We start from the raw sequence: 20,201 nt of genomic DNA on the forward strand, positions 1-20,201 counted from the left end.
AGAGCAAATGGCAAAAGGGGGAGGGAAGGGGAGGAAAATCAGGATTAGAGGCATAATATTAGCAGTGGTGGCAACTGCATCCTAAAGAGGGCAATGAGGTGATACCTTCCCAGGCTGCCACTCATCTGGGACAGATCTGGGCAGATTCCAGGGCTGTAAATGGAAATGCACTGCTGTGGAATTTGTGTCAGCCCCTTCGCTTTAAGCATCAGGCTCCTCAAGGGTAAGAGAGCCCTCTGGAGTGCCCCAGAGCTCAGAAAGCAGCAGTGTCACTGCAGTGAAGGTGCCCGCAGGGCACAGCACTTCTCCAGGGACACTTTCCGAACTGACTTCTGCAGAAACCTTCCTTTTGCACGCTGAGGAAATCTGTCCTCACTGGTTTTCCTTGGCAGACAGATTGCCTTGGCTCGCAGCCTAAATCTTCCCTTCTGAGATGCTGAGGGAAAGGTACAAGTCCCTGCTCCTCCTGAAGGACAAATGAGCTGTGTAAGGCGGCACAGCTCCAGCAGGAGCCAGCAGCCTGCCTGCTCCGCGCCTCAAACAGCTCCGTGGCCTGAGAAAACATATCCTAAACCTGCTGCCAGCTCTGGCACAGCCTTCCTGTGTGCTCAGCTGCCTTTCTGCCAGCAGCACTGTGCCGACACCGCGGCTGTGAGCTCTGAGACCACAGCCATGAGACCCTAACAGCAGGGCTCAAAGGCTTCCTCCTGCCCTGGGGCTCCTGACAGGAGCTCGCAGTGTGAGCTGCTGAATTCGAGCTTAGTGCCCAGGAGGTTCTGAAGGAGAATGTTCTCAGCCACCTGCTCTGCTATTACTGGAAGGCTGCGTGTGAGCTGAGGAGACCCCTGGCTGTCCGTGTGGGACAGCAGCTCTATATGAACCCATCGGCTGCATCTATTTAAAACTGCCCCTCAGAGATGCTCATTTATGGCCTCTCCGGGCTGCTGTTTTCCTTAAGACCTCTGCACAAGTGCTTATCAGGTGACAGGCAGCCTCGCTCCCAGGCAAGCTGATCCTCCTTCTCCATGAAGCAGTGACCAATTCATCCCCCTCGCATCAGTGCCCCACTTTAACCCTGATAATCCAACAGGCTTTAGAGCAGCGGCTGTCAGTGGCGACTCTTCACAGCTTCTGCCCTCTCTGGGTACATCCTCCCCTGGTTCAGAACCGCTGATTTGCTGTCTTCCCCCTTACATATCTGCTCCCTCCTTCCAGCACAGGCAGGAGCAGATAGCACCACCCAGAGACACTTCACTTCTGCTCCCATCTCCTCCTCCCCTTCTAAGTTAGTTGTGTTTTCTCTTGGAAGATCCTTCAAAACCCCTGTGCCTGGGTAGTAGCCAGAGGCTGGGCTCACAGAGTAACAGCTTCTGTCACTGTGGGGTGGGGCAGCAGCAGCAGATCAAAACCTGGGCCACTCTGCAATCACACCCCTGCCAGGGAGACCAAGAGCTCCTGCGACTGGTTGAGCCCGACCCAGGCTGGCTTCCCTGACTGAGGAGCAGGATGGGGCAGCTGAGGTCTGGCCATGTTTAGAGGCTTCCAGACTGCATCAGAGGACTGTCAGTAGTCCCTGCAGTCTTCAGCCCTCTGGATGTGTGGCTTTTCATTGCCAGCTCCCAACACACCACATGCCCCTGGGTTGGGAATCACCTCAGGATGCTCCAGGTGCAGTCCAGGCAGATCCTCACAGCACAGCAGCAGGCATGAGCCACAGGCCATGTGCAGTTGCAATGAAACAACAGGTCCCTTCACAGATTAAATGCACTGAATTGCTCACAACTTAATTAAGCTTTACAAACCCCTCTGTAGGCAGACTACGAGGTAAGCTCTCATTTGCAGACTTTCATTGCAGTGGGTATCTCCTGACCTCTCGTCCCCAGAGCTGACCCAGTGCTGGCATCTTTTCCACCTCCGCATCCTCTGCCACTTTATCCCTTATCCTCACAAACATCCCTAGCACTTCCCTCCTCCCAGACTCCTCCCTGCACTCCCAGCACAGCTTCGGCCCCAGCTCAGCACTGTAGTCACCCTCCCTTCAACCAGCACATTGATTGCTTCCACAGCAGCAGTTACACCAAGGTGAGTTTGGCAGTTCACAACACATGACACACTTGGGCCTCAGCTCTGTGTCTGATCTGAAGATGGTCACAGGCTGCCTCTGCTCCACCTGACTGGAAGAGGAGACAGAATCACAGAATCACCAAATCAACAAGGCTGGAAAAAAGCTCCAAGATCAAGTCCAGACTTGGCTTTCTGCAATGCTGCTGGTCCTGAAGCAAGATCAGAGTAGTCCTTCCTCTGACTTCCTCAGCAGGGAAGGGATTCATGGACTGGGGCTTCTACTGATCAGCACAAATAAGTCTTCAGGTCCACAGGCATTGTTTTAATTTTTCAGGTTGCAAGAGAAGTGGTGCCCCCATCCACCCCAGACTGAGCCCCAGATGATCCCTGGATGCATCAGGGCAGCTGCTGTGCTCCCCAGGGGACAGCACATACCAGCAGAGCATGGTGAGCACCCAGGAGCTGGGCTGGCACACATCATGGCATGCCCTTCAAAGGGGCCCCTCCTGATGGAGACCCTTCCCAGGGAGAAGTCCCTCAGGCCTGCTTCTGCTGGAGAACATTTCAGCTGAGCAAGGAGCTGTGTGGGGCAAGTCTCTGTGGGGCAAGAGCAGCATCTGCTGTCTTGGCTCACAAGGCAGCTGCCAGCTGCTCCGTGGCAGCAGGTTGTGCTGAGCTATAGAAGGCAACCTGCCCGCCCAGGAATGTCTTCCAGAGCTATTAGTGGCAGCCTGGCAGCTCCACAAGCAGGCACGACCCCGTGCAGGAGTCTTGCAAGAGCACAGCTATTTTGAGCTGAGACACTGAGGAGGGAGGCAGACACATGGCAGCCTGAGCCTCATGCTGGGGGCCACCTCCAAGGGTCTCTGTGCCCTGTCCCCTCCTCTGGGAGTGACTCTTGTGCAGGCTGATGGGGCACTGGGCTGGGCCTCAGAGCCCTAAAGGTAGGAGCCAGGAGGGAGCTGTGAATTTGCCCAGGACACAAGGCCAGGTCCCACTGCCACCAGCAGTGCCTGGTGGTGTTCATGGTGAGTTGTGCCTGAGGGTGGGCACCAGTCCCTGAGCTTTGGGCACACAGCTCCAGCTGTACATTCAGCCCCATCCCAGAGAGCGAGAAGATCCCAGAGTGTCTGTCACTGCCTGCAAGTGGAACACAAACCCTTTGCACCTCTCACCACCTTTATCTCCAAGTGGTTCTTTGAGTCCTTTTCCTCCTCTCAGCCATCACAAATCTCCTCCTCCATTTATTCCCATTCCTTTAACATCACTTTCCTCGCTGTAGATTTCTTACATTCCACTTTATTTTTGTATCTCATTTATTTTTTATTTCTGTTTCATTTTCATTCATTCAGAGAAACCTGATCTGGACATTAAGAACTCTGGGGGACAAAAACTCTCACTCTTCTGGAAAAGCTTTCCAGCTGGAACAACTAGTCACCAGTCTCCCCTGGGAGTCCACGCTCAGCTGGAGCGATGCACAGCAGCAGCAGTAGCAAGCAGGAGCAAGTGGTCAGGGATTGACAGTACATTAGGTAGCTGATAAAGTGTGGCCACTAAATGCAATCCCTCACCCTCAGGGGATGGATCTGATGCTAGTTCTTGGAAGAAGGCCCTTTGGCATCACCCCAGCCTTCTGTGCCGTTCCCTGGCACGTCCAGCACGGTGCAGATGAAGACTCAGCTGGTTCAGCAGGCAGAGCAGAGGCACAACTCCGCATTCATGCAGACGTTATTGTTCCAAAGGCTATTGTTGCAAGCAGATCACTTGGTAACTGTTCCCAGTGTGACAGGCATGTGAGACATCCAAGTTCAAGTCCTCATCGACTGGATGGGTAGCACACTGGATAGCTCAGAAGTGTGCCACCTTCCTGAGCTGTGGTTTGACTACAAAGAGGTTAGAAATGCTTGATTCATAACAGAGGTGGCTCCCAGGCTGGGCTAGCCTCGTTGTCCCTTGCAGAGATACAGCAATGCAACAGCATGAATGGTGCAGTTCTGTTCACACTGCACGTCTGATGTCCCACAGCTGCTCATGCTTACTCTCAGCCTCATTTACCAAGGTCAGGATACTTGCTTTCAAGCAGAAGGACTGAAGGAAGCATGCCAGACACCTAGACTTTGATGTAGAACAAAAATGGCTCAAACACAATCACAGCACCAGTAAGACTCCAAACCACAGTTTTGACTATGCTTAACTTAGCAAGAAAATTAGTCTCTCATGAATATCAACATGTGGAGCATCTGAAGTTGTAGATGTCTACTTTATTGATGCTGGCACAGCAGCAGTGCGGTACAAACTGTGTCCAGAAGCAAATGGAAGATTACTTCCTACCAGTGTAGCTCTAACTACTGCAAATCAACCGCTGGAAGGAGACTGTAAATTGTGCTTAGCCCAGAAGAAGCTCATTTTTCACCTCCTAACACCACCTGGAAAGAAGAGGCTTTGTTTAGTCCGCACACATCAAGCTGAGTCTTTCAGTCCCTAAAAACTTCTGTCTCAATGCACCATCCCCTGAGGGTGTGCAGGTGGAACTGACTGGTCAGAAAGGACAGATCTCTCTGCTGGCTCTTCTGCAACGGTGCTTAAACAGCCCACACCCTCATCCTCTAGCACAAAGAGTATCCCAGCACCTCCAAAAGTGAGCATAAAGCATAAAAGAGAGTGAAATGATGCATTCATCCACTGAGGCAGGCATCACAATGCTCAATTTTAGCCTTTCCAGAACAGAATCCAGAACTTGTGCCAGGTGCCCAGGCCCCACATATACTGCACAGTATCTGGCTTCTCAAAACAGGGTCAGGATCTGTCCTTTCTGAATGATGGCTGTACCCAACTAGCAAAGCACAGAATCACAGAAGGTTAGAAGTTGGAAGGGACCTCCAGAGATCAAGTCCAACCCCTCTGCCAAAAGCAGGATCACCCAGGGTTGTCTGAACAGGAATGCATCCAGACTCCACAACCTCTCTGGGCAGCCTGCTCCAGGGCTCTGTCACCCTCAATGTAAAGAAGTTTCTCTCACGTTGAGGTGAAACTTTCTCTGTTCAAGGTTGCATCCATTGTTCCCTGTCTTATTACTGTGCACCCCGAACCGAGATTGACTACTGCCTGCCTTGCTTAAGCAAACAGCCCAGCCTGCAGCCCTGCCTCTTGCAGGGGACACCTACCTTAGTGGAGGGGACTTGTCGGGTTTTAGCTCTGAGCTTGTTTGCTTGACTCTCAGCAACATCTGCCCTTTCCTCAGCCTCTTCTAGCTTATGCTGCACTTGTCTGAACTTGGAGAGATTAGTATTTGCTTGTTCATCCTGAAATGGCAAAACAAAAGGAGCTACAATCACCTGTCAAGATGCTGGGGCACAGAGCCAAATTCTAAACTGCCAGCCCTAGAGAATGGCAACTCAGCATTTGCTGCAGGGGAGTGACTCACAGCTTCCTCAGCCTGCCTTTTGTAAGACTTGATTTTCATCTGCAGTTTATCTACCAGATCTTGTAACCTCATCATATTCTTCCTGTATTCTTCACTCTGTGGAAAGGGAAGGTGCAGTTATCCACCCTTGGGAGACAAAACATGAGGAGAGTCTCTTTCTGTACCCACCTGGAGCGTCAGCTCTCTAACGCGCCGCTCATGTCTGCGGATGCTTTTCATTGCCTCCATGGACTGTTTGTGCTCTTCCTCCAGCTCAGCTTCCAGCTCTCGGATCTGGTGGGTCAATCAACAGCTGTCTTGAGGCCTCACACAGGACTCAGGGCAGAAAGGCAACTTCCATACCCGTGGTCATGCTGGTACCCACCCTGGCCTCAATCTTCAGGAGCTGTTTTTTGCCTCCCTTCAGGGCCAGCTGCTCAGCTTCATCCAGACGGTGCTGCAGGTTCTTCACTGTCAGGTCCAGGTTCTTCTTCATCCTCTCCAGGTGGGTGCTGGTATCATGCTCCTTCTTCAGCTCTTCTGCCATCACTGCTGCCTTGAAAAGGAAACAAGACAAGAAACTGGAAGAATGTGAAAGAACAGTGCATGCATGTGAGGACTTAGTCCTGGCTCCTTCTGACCATTCCTGCCACCACATTTCCTGCTTCATTTTTTCCTGTGGCATGATAGTGGCAGAGATACAGTAGGAAAAAGGATGGGGAAAACTCTGCCTCGCTGCACACATGGAGCTTGGAACACCAGATAGGGTAAAAGCTCTGACCCACTGTGTGGTCATTACTGTGACCTTCACTGACCGCAGGTGCCATGGGGTACAGCAGCAGCTACAACAAAGCCTGGGAGCAAGGCATGGCACAGGTGGAAATCTCTGCACAGGAGATCTGAAGTCTGCACTCCTGTGTGTCCTGGGATTGCCACAGCAGCCTGCAGGGATAGTGCTACAAGGGGTGAAACTGCTACAAGGTGTGAAACAATCTATGTCATTTAAGACAAAGCTGGGACGTGTGTAACACTCGAATGTTGGATTCCCACACAACCTAATGAAGCATTTTGGTGAACCATCAAGGGACAGGAGTTACAAATCATGTAAAATTCAACAAATTGCTTTGGCAGCCAAACAGCTGAACAAGTCTGAATTGAAAAATGTCAGAATAAAATAATGACATTAGAAATGTTGTATATATTTAAATATATCTCTGTGTGTGCTTCATTGCAATGCTGTTTCTGTTTCATTCAGACTGAACATAAACGGGCAGTAGTAGCAGTACCAGTAGTAGTTGCTGTTGTTTTATAAGCAGCTGGAGAGGTTTTCCCTCTATTTTACCTCCAAATAATGGTCTTAAGTGTTAAGATTTTGTTTTGATCTTATACATTATAAATCATTGGCAGGTTAGGCCCCACAACACCCCAGCTGAGCTTCACTGGCTGACCTTGCACAGGAGGATGAGGTAGCAGTTTGGAATTGAAACACACAGTTCTCATTTGAAAAGATCTGAAGCAGGATTTTGGGTTAATAAATATTTCAATAGGTGTCAGTACTGCAGGAGGGTTTGTGGTTCACACCTGCAGGCAGCACTGGAGGAAGCTGCTCCTTTTATCCTGGCTAACTGGGGGGTTAGTTCATTACAATTCTGACAGCCTCAGTAGCTCATCTGTCAGCAGCACAAGGTCCCTGGTGCTCCAGTCCACCTCTGACATGTAACTTCTTCATCCAGACCCACAGAACAGCTCTTTGGGCAGCTTGTGACATGAGTATTTCCCCCAGCTCCCAGCAGCAATGCTGTTGGGAAGCCCTGACAGGTCAAAGATAACCACAGAGTAACATCCTCACATCTGTCACTGCCTTCTTTGCCCGTTCCTCAGCACTTCTTGCTTCATTGCTAACATCTTCCATCTCAGTCTGGATTTGTGCCATCTCAGCTTCCAGCTTCTTCTTTGCATTAGAAATGCTGGTGTTCTGCCAAGGAGAAAACCAAAGGCTTTGAGTGTCTGCCTCTGCTCTCCTACAAACACACACCATGAATTCATTAATTCATTCTTACTCTGTGAACCTCTGGACCCAACACCACATCTGTCTTAGCACAGCAAAGTACCTGGGTATGGAGTTGCTGCAGACGTTCAGTGGCATCCACAAGCTCCTGCTCAGCCACTTTCCTCAACCGCTCTGTTTGCTCCAGGGCTGCCTTTAGATCCTCAACTTCAGCCTGCAGCAGGTTTGCTCTGCGCTCCACTGTGGCTACCTGCTCCTTCAGGTCCTCCTGTGCTCGGACAGCATCCTCCAGGTTCAGCTGAGTGTCCTAGGGATGAAAAGCCAATTTTGTCCCAATTCATTTCTTGGATACTGTGCTTAAAAATTAATCAATCAGAAAGGCAAAACAAGACCTTAAGTATTCCCTGGATACTGAGCAGGTGTTTCTGTGCCTCTGCAGCCTGGCAGTTGGCATGGCTCAGCTGGATCTCCATTTCATTCAGGTCTCCCTCCATCTTCTTCTTCAGCCTTAAGGATTCACTTCTGCTCCTCATCTCAGCATCTAAAACACCTTGCATTGTCTCCACAGTCCTTTGATGGTTCTTTTTCAACTGGCTGATCTCCTCATCTTTCTCAGCTACCCTGCTGTTTTCTGATTTAATCTGAGCCAGCTCTTGGTTGAGACCAAGGATTTTGACCTCTTCACGCTCAAGAGCTGCCTTTAAAAAGAAAAGAAGAAAAGTGAGCACAAAAGTAACATTTCAGAGAGCATAATCATGGTGATGTAACTCAGTGACTCCACAGAAACTCCCAAGGTTTGTGGCAGCCACCCTTGAACACAGGCACTGCAAGGAGAGAGAACTCTTCAGATTGTTCTCTCTTTTTTCCAGTAATAGTTAAACTAACTCACCTCTGCCTCTTCCAGAGCTAACTGCAGCTGGGATTTTTCTACTTCGGCTTGCTTTTTTGCTTTCTCGAGGTCTCTGATCATTTTGCCCTTCTCAGTAATTTGTTCAGTCAGATCAGCTACTTCCTCTGTGAGATAAGAACGACATCAGCCTGTGGAATCCAAAAGTGCTGAGCGCCATGCTTTGGGACTGTCAACCCCTCTCTTGTACACCTGCACATATACATCTGCATGCACACACACATCTGGAGAAGAGAAGGCTCTGAGAAGACCTTATTGTGGCCTTCCAGTATTTGAAGTGGGACATTTTAAGCTGTCAGGCAGTGATAGGACTTGGGGGGAATGGATCTAAGCTAGTAGAGGGGAGATTCAGATTAGATGCTAGGAAGAAGTTCTTCACCACAAGGATGATGAGACACTGGAACAGGTTGCCCAAGGAGGTGGTGGAAGCCTCATTCCTGGATGTTTTTAAGGCCAGGCTAGATGTGGTTCTGGGCAACCTGATCTACTGTGAGGTGTGCTTGTCCACAGCAAGGAGGTTGGGACTGGATGATCCTTGAGGTCCCTTCCAACCCTGACAATTCTATGATATGTTTACAAGGTTGCGTGTATGTGTACAGACAAAACCAGATACAGCCATCTGGTACAGGATGCCACAAGCACCAGGGGCATCAATGTGATTTCATAGCCCTCCTCGCAGACAGCCTGGAAGACATCTGCATGTGTTTATGTCTCTGGATGCACCAGTTACACTACATATCTTGTCATTATATGCTCAGAGTGTACCTATAAAATTCACTGTCACGAGCTGTACAGGCTCTTGAGGGCATCACTCTTGCTCACTCTCACTCATTCAGATGTGAGATCACTTAGTCTGTGAGTGGCACTTGGACACTGTTGATCCCTGCAGCAGATAATGCAGAGCAGGACATTTGCTTTCTTAGCTTAGTCACTTCACAAACTTGCTCAGCAGATAATGCAGAGCAGGACATTTGCTTTCTTAGCTTAGTCACTTCACAAACTTGCTCAGCAGCTTCTGGCTGTAAGTTCTCCACTAACATGGAGACAGTGGTGTGGGCAGAGTGCTGTGACAGTGCATGCCTGGCTGTGGCAGGGCTGAGAGCAGCTATGGGGCAGCCAGAGCCAACACTTACGCTTCAGGGTCTTGTTTTCCCGCCTGGCTGTTTCCAGCTGATCCAAGCTGTTCTCGTAGGCATTCTTCACCTTGAAAAGCTCCGAGTGCAGCGAACGTGAGTCCTTAGAGGAAGTCTCCCACTCCAGCTGGCTCTTCTCATACTTTCCCTTCCATTCTGCCACCACCTGGAAGAGAGGCTCCATGTGCCAGTTCCTGTGGCTGTGGTGGTTTTAGAGTTAACACTCTAGCTGCACTTGACAAGTCAAATAAAGAATTGGATCAGATACAGAGGGACAATGACAGGTAAGTCTGGACCACTCCATTTGCTCTTTAGGATAAAGTCTGCTGTATAAACCATTTTTTCCCCTTCCTGCTCTTGCCCCTCACTCCTCCACCCTGACTCCTGCTGGTTGATCTTGCATGGCTGACTGACTTCTGCTGGACGTTGACGATTCATGATGGATGCACGATAAATTCAGACTGGATGTTAGGAGGAATTTCTTCACCATGAGGGCGGTGAGACCCTGGAATGGGTTGCCCAAGAAGGTGGTCAAAGACCCATTCCAGGAGGTGTTTAAGGTCAGTCTCAATGAAGCTCTGGACAGCCTGATCTAGTGTGAGCTGTCCCTGCCCATGGCAGGGGAGTTGGAACTAGATGATCCTTGTGGTCCCTTCCAACTCTGACTGATTCTATGATTCTGCTGTTTGATCCTGCATGGCTGCACTAACCTTGGCTGAGTAGACAGCAGTGGGCCTGATTTCCCTCTGGAAGAACTATTCCTTTGTTCCTCTGCCCACAGGGCTGGGTGGAATGATTCAAGAGGTTTTCTGCTGTTATTTTCTGGCTTGTAAATAGTTGTAAATAATAGTAAAGACATGTAAATATCTTTTGTACATGTGCATTGCATTCTATGCTTTTAGGTTTTATCTTGCTGTAAATACATAGCTTTATCTTACTTCTGAACCCTCTGAGCTACTCTGGTGGTTTTATTTTGCAAGGTAATTTTAACCCTCCCACAGTGGCTGTCTGTAGTAGATAAATGCTGCAAAGTCCTATTGCCATGCTTTAGAGGGCCTGATAAATGTTAGACGCAGCTTGATTTCAGCATTGACTTAAGTAGGGAGTATTAGTTTGGCCTTCTAGGAAGGCTGAACCTAAAAGATGCTGTGCTCACTTCTCACCTTATCGAAGTTCTGCTGCTTCCTGTTCAGGGCAGCTGCTAATGTGTTTGCTCTCTCTACGTCCACTGTCAGATCCTCCACCTCCCCCTGCAACTTCAGCTTCTCCTTCTCCAAGGTGGCGCACTTTGAATTCACAGTCTCTGCCTGCCGCTCTGCTTCTTGGAGATGCTGAGACAGCTTCTTCCTTAAGGAATATAAATAAACCAAGCATGTGGTGAACAGAATCAGTGCATTGCAGACTTCATGGAAAGAGTGTGGTACCAGAAGTAAATTTTTACAGAATCACAGAAACATTCAGGTTGGCAAAGCCCCTCAGGACCACCAAGTCCAACGGAGAGCCCTTCTCTGAAAGGTTCACCCTAAGCTATATCCTCAAGCACCACATCCAGATGACTTTTAAACACATCCAGGGTTGGTAACTCCATCATCTCCCTGGGAAGCTCATTCTAATGCCTGAACACTTTTGCTGGGAAAACAATGTTCCTAGTATCTAGTCTGAACCTACTCAGTGGCAGCTTGAGGCCGTTCTCTCTTGTTCTATCACTAATTACCTGTAAGAAGAGACCAGCACCAATCTCTCCACAACCTTCTTTCAGCTAACTGTAGATAGAGATGAGGTCTCCCCTCAGCCTCCTCTTTTCCAAACTAACCATCCCCAGCTCCTTCAGTCACTCGTCACAAGATTTATTCCCCAGGCCCTTCCCCAGCTTCCTTGCCCTCCTCTGCACTCACTCCAGCACTTCCACAACTCTCTTGTAATGAGGTGCCCAAAACTGAACACAATACTCGAGGTGTGGTCTCACCAGAGCACAGTAAGATTAAGTTAATTAACCCCAGCAAAATAATCATGGTCAGGCTACTAAAAGTAGGTCTGTGTCCCTGACAATGCACACAACTCCTGCACTGATCAGCTCTGTTCATCTACCACCTACTTGGCCTCCTCCAGCTCCTCCGTGCGCTGAATGGCGTCCGTCTCATATTTGGTTCTCCACTGGGCCACTTCGCTGTTGGCCTTGGACAGGGCCCTCTGCAGCTCCCCCTTGGCTTCCTGCTCCTCCTCATACTGCTCCCGCAGCAGGTCACAGTCGTGGCGAGCAGACTGCAAGGCGTGGGCCAGGGCGTTCTTGGCCTAAAAAGGAGCCATAACATCTTGTGCTTATGCTAGCTGTGACCAGCAGGTGACACACTGAAAATATGGTCCGTGCAGCTCAGGCAGAAGATGAAGGACCAGAGCCTCTACATGTTTAGGCAGCTACCTTCAGCTGCAAACAACTTCTCTCAACAATACCTCTGGAAAAGCCCCAAAGCAGTGCTTTCACCTAGATATGTGCTGCAGCTGTTCTTCCCCAGGGATGAAGAAGCAAAACCAATCACACAGATCACAGAATCACACAATTGTGGAGGCTGGAACAGACCTCTGAGACCATCAAGTCCCGTCTATGACCTGACACCACCACACCAACCAGACCATGACACTGAGTGCCACATGCAAGCTTGCCTTAAACACCTCTAGGGACAGCAACTCCACCACCTCCCTGGGCAGTCCATTCTAGTGTCTAATTACCCTTCATGTGAAGAAGTGCTTCCTAACATATAACCCCGAGGAAGTGCTTCCTAACATCCAACCTAACCCTAAGGAAGTGCTTCCTAACATCCAACCTAAACCTCCCATGGCACAGCTTCAGGCCATGCCCTCTCATCTTGTCACAAGTTGCCTGGGAGAAGAGCCTGACCCCCACCTTATTACAGCTTCCCTTCAGGCAATTTTAAAGCATAGTAAGGTCCTACCTGAGCCTTCTCCAGTCTAAACCACTCCATCTCCCTCAGTCTCTCCTCATCAGATTTTCACTCCAGTCCCTTCCCCGGTCTCACTGCTCTCCTCTGGACCCACTCCAGATCATGGCTTTTGAGTTAAAAGGCAATGAAAGTGTTCACCAAAAGCCAATCCCACATTAAGCCAATGCATACCACCTGTCAGAGCCCTCCTTAGCAAAGCTCAGCACTCTGAGATGCCCTGCCCAGAAGCCATGCTGTTGGGTTAGGCTGCAGCAACAATGCTTAGAAACTTCCCAAAGTGTATTCTAATGGAACTGAGGCCCTGGCAGGTTTTGAAGCCTTAGCAGATGCTCAGAGTCCACACTACCTTGCTCTCTTCCTCCAGCTGCCTTTTAAGTTCTTCTATTTGTTGTGCAATCCCCTGCTTGCTCCTGGACAGTTGCAATGCTACAGCTTCTTTCTCCTCCAGCTGATGGCTCAGCTCTCCTGTGACAAGAGAAGACAAGCTGGCAGCACTGTCTGGATTGAACAGCAGTCAGTAACAAGTGCAATCACACAGTGGTGTTTAGCACAGCACTTTTTACCTTCATGTATATATTTCTACCACTCTCATTGCATAGCTGGTTTTTACCATGTCATCTTTACTCTTGGAATGACAGTGGTAGAGGCTGGAAGGGACCTCCAGAGATCATCAAGTTACAGGATCATAGAATCATAGAATAGTTTGGGTTGGAAGAGACCTCCAAAGCTCACCCAGTCCAACCCCCCTGCATTCAGCAGGGACATCCTTAACTAGATCAGGCTGCCCAGAGACCTGTTGAGTCCCACCTTGAATATCTCCAGGGATGGGATCCCAACCACCTCTCTAGGCATCCTGTTGCAGTGTTCCACTACCTTCATGGTGCAGAACCTGTTCCTAACCTGTTTCTGCATTCTTGGAGAGAATGTGCAGGTCTGACAGGCTGCCCAAATCACTTGGGACTCTCCCAGGTTTCCAGTCCCTCCAGCATGGAATCAACAAGCCATGTTACACCATTCTGGGAATTAGTTACCTAAGCAGATCCTGCTTGCCACTGGCAAGTGGCTCACGGACTTTAAAGTGTCACTCATGAACTCATCTCCTTTGATTTACTCCTAACGTTGTCTGTGCCTCTGCGATGAGTCTGGAAGTAGCCACCCACCTTGGGAACACTTAGGTCTCACTCACACTACACACCAGAGGATGTGTCTGCTACTGCAGAAAGCAACCACTCCCTCACTGGCCCCCTGTGTCTTCCTTACCTGACTCTGCCTGGAGCTGGGCTTTCTGCATCGCCACCTCATGCACGTTTCTCTGGTTGTCCTCAAATTTGGCTTTTATATCTCTCAGCTGATCCTCCAGGGTGCGGTGCATCTTCTCCAGATGAGCCTGAAAGAGAAGGAAGTGTGGCTGGGGCCTGTGCTGCGCCCGTGGGCACACACTGTGCGCGGGCAGGAACCGGCACCCCCCCGGCACTGCGCTCACTAAGAAGCACCTTGGACCTAGCGATGGTCTCTGTCCTACTGGCCAGGTCATCAACCTCCATCTTGAGCTCACTCTTCTCCTTCTCCAGCTTCTGCTTCACTCTCTGCAGGTTGTCGATCTGCTCCCCAAGCTCAGCGGTGCTGTCCGCGTGCTTCTTGCGCAGGGCGGCAGCCGTGGCCTCGTGCTGCAGCGTGGCCTCTTCCAGGTCACGACGCAGCTTCTGGAACTCTGCCTCTCGCTTCTTGTTCAGCTCCACCTGAGCAGTGCTGGCTCCTCCAGCCTCCTCCAGCCTTGCACTGATCCCCTCCAGGTCACGAGCCAGCTCGTCACAGTGCTTCTGCGCTTTTACCCGCGTGGCCTTCTCGCTCACAGCCTCCTCCTCCAGCTCTGCGACGCGGGCCTGTGTGGTGAGGAATCACAGCATCACAGCGTGTCAGGGGCTGGAAGGGACCTCCAAACTCATCCAGCCCAACTCCCTGCCAGAGCAGGAGCACCTAGAGCAGATCACACAGGAACACATCCAGGTGGGTTTTGAATATCTCCAGAGAGGGAGACTCCACAACCCCCCTGGGCAGCCTGTTCCAGGGTTCTGTCACCTTCACACAGAAAAAAAATCCTCCTCATGTTTCCACGGAACTTCCTATGCCTCAGCTTCCACCCATTGCCCCTTGTCCTGGCACTGGGCATCACCCAGCAGAGCCTGGCTCCAGCCTCCTGCCACTCATCCTGCACATCTTTATAAACACTGCTGAGGTCACCTCTCAGGCTCCTCCTCTCCAGCAGCACAGCCCCAGCTCCCTCAGGCCCTCCTCCTAACAGAGATGTTCCATTCCCTTCAGTATATTGCAAGGTGTGGAGGCAGTGGCTGTGGCTGGTTACCAGCTATGGACAAGCATTGGCTGTGCTACCACAGATTAAGCGAGGAACAGCACTGGTGAAGCCAACATAAAGTCTCTTGCCTGCAGTTCTCTGATCTTCTTCTGCAGTCGAGCACCTGAATTCTGCTGCTCCTCGGCTTTGTTTTGCATCTGGTGGAAATCCAAGTCCTTCCTGTGGAGGAGATGTTCTTTCAATAAACACAAAGCACACCCAGCTCAGCACAAGCAGCGAGTTTGTCACTAATGGCTTTTCTCATACTTCCTTAATTTTTCATCCAAGTGCTGCTTAGCATTCTCCAGATCCTCGATGGTTTCCTGGGCAAGCTTCAAGTCTCCCTCAAGCTTTCTCTTTGCATGTTCAAGATCCATACAACCTTTTCTTTCCTGTTCTAAAAGTCCTTCAGCCTGTAAGACAGACAGATGGAAAGGTGACTGGTGGAGCAACTGAAGCATCTCCCCTTTCTCCGTGTGAGAAGCACACTCACTTGGTTCACTTGCTGCTCCAGCTTCATTCTGGCTTTGGTGAGGGTGTTAACTTTGTCCTCCTCCATTTGCAGGTCATCAAGTGCCTGCTGGTGGGCTTCTTGCAGGACCTTCTTCTCCTTGACTAACTTTGCAATGGTCTCATCCAAACCTGTCATTTCTTCTGTTAGATTTTTAACCTATTGTAAAGCAAAATGCCTTAAGTTCATTGATCATTTATGCAGGCCAGTGATCATTCACAGCCAACGAACCCACTGCTGGACTACCAAAGAAACTTCAGGAGCTGCACTATCTGGTCAAACTGCACAACTTCTCTGCTTATGCATCAACCTCTCTGAAGTCACAAAGCAATTCTGAGCTTTCATTTAGATGCATTTTTGTGTGCACACTACAGATGGCCAAATTGAACACCAGGCCCACAGAGCTCCTTACACGGCATCATGTTCCTGTCCAAGCTGACTGCACCTTGGTATCCTACGCCTGGATAGAGCAAGCACTGCTAAATGTGCACAAGCACTGTTAAATGTGCAGAGAGCAGAAACAAAAAGCACCTTGTTTTCTGTGGCATGCTTTTCCTTTTCACCCTTGCCCAGAGTTAACTCAAGATCATCAATGTCTTTCTTCAGCTCAGAGCACTCATCCTCCAGTTTCCTCTTTCTGGCTGCCAGATCAGCATTTATCTCCTCTTCATCCTCCAGTTTTTCCATGATCTCCTTTATCCTTGCCTCCAGCTGGAACTTCACTTTGATCAGCTGGTCACATCCTTCTTCTGCGTCAGCCAAATTTTCAGTTTCCTTCACAGAGGAAGCAGAAATGTGTTTCATTGTCACCTGGGAGCTGACAACTGCAGAAGTCACCTGCTCACATTGCAATTGAAACATCAAATAGCAGAATTCCCATTCCAAAAATTGTTTGGGTTGGAAAAGTCTCCCAAGAGACAACCATGAACCCTACACCACCATGCCCACTAAACCGCATTCTGAAGTGCCACAGCCACATGTTTTTTAAACACCTCCAGGGATGGGAACTCCACCACCTCCCTGGGCAGCCTGTGCCAATTCCTGACCACTCCTGCAGTGAAGACATTTTCCCTCATCTCCAACCTAACCCTCTTCTGGCACAATTTCAGGACATTTCTTCTCCTTCTATCGCCTGAGACTAGGGAGAAGAGACTAACCCCTACTTGCCTGCAACCTCCTTTCAGGGAGCTGTAGAGATCAATGAGGTCTCCCCTCAGTCTCCTCTTCTTCACACTAAACACCCCTAGATCCCCAACCCTGTTCTCCAGACCTTTCACCAGCTTTGCTGCCCTTCTCTGGACATGCTCCAGCATCTCCATAATCATCTGAGAGCGAGGGGCCCAAAAATAAACACAGAATTCAAGATGTGGTCTCAGCCCTTCCCTGAACACTCCCTGAAAACTGATGTGATCTGAGGAGTCAGATCTGGGTTTGAGTAGTGCAGAATCACAGAATATTAGAGGTTGGAGATCTCCAGAGAGCATCCAGTGTCCCCCCCCCGCCCCCGCCAGAAGCAGGATCACCCAGGGCAGTCACGTACAGCCTGTACTTGCAGCTGTAGCTCCTTTTTCTCTTGCACCAGAGTTCCCGTCTTTTCTTCCAGTTCTTTCCTCCTGGCCTCTGATTTAGCCAACTCTTCTTTCATTCTCTCAAACTTTTCCTTCATTGTGGCCAACTCTTTCTCAGTTCCCACACTTTTTAAGAGGGGTTTCATCTTGAAGAACAGCTTCATCCAGGGCCAGTGCTTGACCTTCATGAACGCTCGGATGTTGTACTGGATGCAGAAGATGGACTCCCTGAAACGAAACTGATCCCTCAGTAGTGTAAAGCAAAGCACTTCTCTGAGAGCCCAGAGCTGGCAGAAGACACACACCTCCGGTCAAACATTCTCCTCATCTCCAGCCTCCTGAGGTACCCCCTGCATAAGGCCTGTGTCTGCACAATCAGCTGCCCCAAGCAATCATCCCGCATCTCCTCCAGGACCCCCAGCAAACCTGCCTTGAAGAACACCTGCGAAGGAAAGAAATCAGTCACTGCTGGGCTCATACTTCAATGCAGTGAATGATTTCTCATGGTGGGGAAAAAGGAAGTGCTTACCTTAGTGTGTCCAAATTTGTACTGAGTGTGATCTATCTCAATGGAGGACAGCAGCTTCTCGCACGCCTTCCTGCTGTCCATGAACTGCCCCTCCGGAATGGCACTGGCATTCAGGAGGCAGTACCTGGCCAAAGGGAGAACCAAAGCTTAGCTGTTGGCATCATTTAGCGAGCAGGATGCCACAAGAGCAGCTGGGACTGTGAAGGTGCAGAGGAAGGTTGAGTTTGTCTCACGCTCAGACTTGAACATAAAAGGTTTCATCTCAACATGAGGAGAAACTTCTTTACGGTGAGGGTGACAGAGCACTGGAGCAGGCTGCCCGGAGAGAATCACAGAATCACAGAATCAACCAGGTTGGAAGAGACCTCCAAGATCAGCCAGTCCAACATAGCACCCAGCCCTGTCCAGTCATCTAGACCATGGCACTAAGTGCCTCATCCAGTCTTTTCTTGAACACCTCCAGGGACGGTGACTCCACCACCTCCCTGGGCAGCCCATTCCAATGGCAAACACTCTCTCTGGCAACAACTTCCTCCTAATATCCAGCCTAGGCCTCCCCTGGCACAACTTGAGACTGTGTCCCCTTGTTTTGTAGCTGGTTGCCTGGCAGAAGAGACCAACCCCTCCTGGCTACAGCCTCCCTTCAGGAAGTCATAGACAGCAAAGAGGTTGTGGAGTCTCCTTCTCTGGAGACTTTTAAAACCCACCTGGGTGCATTCCTATGCAGACTACCCTAGGGGATTCTGCTTTTGGCAGGGACGTTGGACTTGATGATCTCTGGAGGTCCTTCCAATTTCTAATCTTCTGTGATGCCAGCCCTAAAGGGCAAGCCAGTAGCAAGCAGGTTCAGTAGGTTCCTAGCATGTGTTACATGGATGGTTTGCTCTCTGGACCACAGAGACTCTGCTCCTCTCTGTCACATGCAGCTAGGGGTGCAGTGCTCTGGGTTAGCTGGAAACTCATAAAATGAGTGGATTTTCAGAACAGGGAGACTGCTGCACTTACCTGATCTGACCTCCCAGAGTCCTCCCACTGCCTTGTTCACCCAGCCCTCAGCTTGTGATCCATATACTACATTATCTCTTTTTGAAACACAATGTCAATCTGATTTGAAGCCTCTGGACTTTGATAGTGAGCTGCTGACCCTCACTGCTACACTTCACTGCTACCTTGACAACAGCTTTTTTCAGCTCCCACCCTTGGATGTTTCTGTGTTTCAGATGACAGATCCCTACCTACTCAGAAATCTTTACTCCTGCAGCTTCTCTATGCCACAATCTGTTACCATAGCTTCATGAGTTAAATAGTTTGATTTAAATCTCTCACTGCACTCAAGTTCACATTTATCCTGCAGCTCTTTTCTGAACCATATCCAGCTTCTTGCATCCCTCCCCAAGTGTCTGAGGCAGAATCAGACAGGGCATCTAGCAATGGACTTCCCAGGCCTATGTTGAGAGACTATTCCATCCCCTCTTCTTTCATCATGACTTTGGTTGCCCACACACAAATCTGCTCACCCACATCCCTGCCTTGGGAAGTCTTCATTAAGCACCCACGATGCCACTTTTCACTTCCAATGTCCCTGCTTTCCAGGCCCCTCTCCTCAGTGCTGTATATGTGCTGCACTCTCTTTGCTCCTAGAGATCTGACCCTACATTTGCCTTTGTTCAGATACAAGTAGATGACCTCAGCTGGGTTGCCATGAATTTAGCAACCCTTTGGAAATGTCTTATCTGCATAGCAGGTCCTGAGTTAAACTTGTTTGGTCGTGGGGTTTTGTTTATCTGTGAATGAAGGTAGAAATGTTGGCAGGTAGAAGTGTGAGCCCAACGCAGAGGGCCACCTGGCACTAATTCAGATGTCCTGCTGAAGTCTGTTTTGTAAAATGGAGCTACATTTGTGAGTCAGGCTTTGTAATGACATCAGAAAAGGGGTATTACAGAACTACAGAGATTGGAAGAGACCTTTGAGATCTTCAAATCTGACCACTCCCCGAGAGCTCACAACCCCAGCGCTGCTGCTAAGCCACTGCCACTAATCCACACCCTTCAGCACCACATCTACACAGCTTTTAAACACTTCCAGGGATGGGGATTCCACCACCTCTCTGGGCAGCCTGTTCCAGTGTCTGAGAACCCTTGATGGAAAGAAAATTTTCCTACCATCCAACCTGAACCTCCCCTGGCACATCTTGAGGCTGTTTCCTCCAGTCCTATCAATTGTTGTACATGAGAAGAGACTAACCTCCACCTGACTGGAGCCTCCTCTCAGGCAGTTGTAGAGGGCAATAAGATCTCCCCTAACCCTCCTCTTCTGAAGACTAATCCTCCCCAGTTCATTCATAAGAATTCTGTTCAAGGCCCTTCACCAGTTTTACTACTCTTCTAAGCAACTAAGCTGATGGTGTGAAACCACTCAGCTCTGCTCTCTGATCAATTTCTCTCCAGTAAAACCATTCCAGTTGGAATTATTTAATACTATTCAAACTCCTTCTAGGCAGTGGTTAAACACAGGATGTGGTACACACCACCCTCCTCTGCATCTTTGTTTGAGATTTGTGTCAGATGTGATCATCTAAGCAGGTGAACCTGAAGTGACAATAGGTTTTGGCAGAAAGTACTCAGGAAGGCATGGGTGGGCACTGCCCACACAGCTGCTGCCATTAGATCTGTCTTCATACTTCCCATACTTGTTGAATATTAAAATAGTCTTCCCCTATGAACTGTCCCACTGACATGTTGCTTTTAATGAGAATCACAGAATGT

General features: G+C 49.6%; 1 protein-coding gene across 1 annotated transcript in view; it reads right to left on the minus strand.

Annotated features, from left to right (window-relative positions):
• Positions 1-3,347: 3,347 nt before the first annotated feature.
• Positions 3,348-20,201, minus strand: part of LOC135179393 (myosin-3-like) — a 31,680-nt gene continuing 14,826 nt past the window's right edge. The window contains exons 20-41 of the mRNA XM_064151155.1: positions 17,437-17,560; positions 17,213-17,349; positions 16,880-17,135; positions 15,871-16,113; positions 15,322-15,498; positions 15,096-15,241; positions 14,918-15,008; positions 13,969-14,358; positions 13,736-13,862; positions 12,822-12,940; positions 11,611-11,807; positions 10,679-10,862; positions 9,516-9,681; positions 8,365-8,489; positions 7,868-8,173; positions 7,579-7,782; positions 7,317-7,442; positions 5,853-6,023; positions 5,657-5,761; positions 5,489-5,584; positions 5,229-5,366; positions 3,348-4,490 (exon numbers count right to left, since the gene is read on the minus strand). Of these exons, the coding sequence (XP_064007225.1) occupies positions 4,467-4,490; positions 5,229-5,366; positions 5,489-5,584; positions 5,657-5,761; positions 5,853-6,023; positions 7,317-7,442; positions 7,579-7,782; positions 7,868-8,173; positions 8,365-8,489; positions 9,516-9,681; positions 10,679-10,862; positions 11,611-11,807; positions 12,822-12,940; positions 13,736-13,862; positions 13,969-14,358; positions 14,918-15,008; positions 15,096-15,241; positions 15,322-15,498; positions 15,871-16,113; positions 16,880-17,135; positions 17,213-17,349; positions 17,437-17,560 (3,652 nt within the window). The 3' untranslated portion in view covers positions 3,348-4,466. The remainder of the gene's footprint in view (positions 4,491-5,228; positions 5,367-5,488; positions 5,585-5,656; positions 5,762-5,852; positions 6,024-7,316; positions 7,443-7,578; positions 7,783-7,867; positions 8,174-8,364; positions 8,490-9,515; positions 9,682-10,678; positions 10,863-11,610; positions 11,808-12,821; positions 12,941-13,735; positions 13,863-13,968; positions 14,359-14,917; positions 15,009-15,095; positions 15,242-15,321; positions 15,499-15,870; positions 16,114-16,879; positions 17,136-17,212; positions 17,350-17,436; positions 17,561-20,201) is intronic.

Source organism: Pogoniulus pusillus, chromosome 11 (genome assembly GCF_015220805.1).
Source record: "Pogoniulus pusillus isolate bPogPus1 chromosome 11, bPogPus1.pri, whole genome shotgun sequence".
NCBI classification, from domain to species: domain Eukaryota; kingdom Metazoa; phylum Chordata; class Aves; order Piciformes; family Lybiidae; genus Pogoniulus; species Pogoniulus pusillus.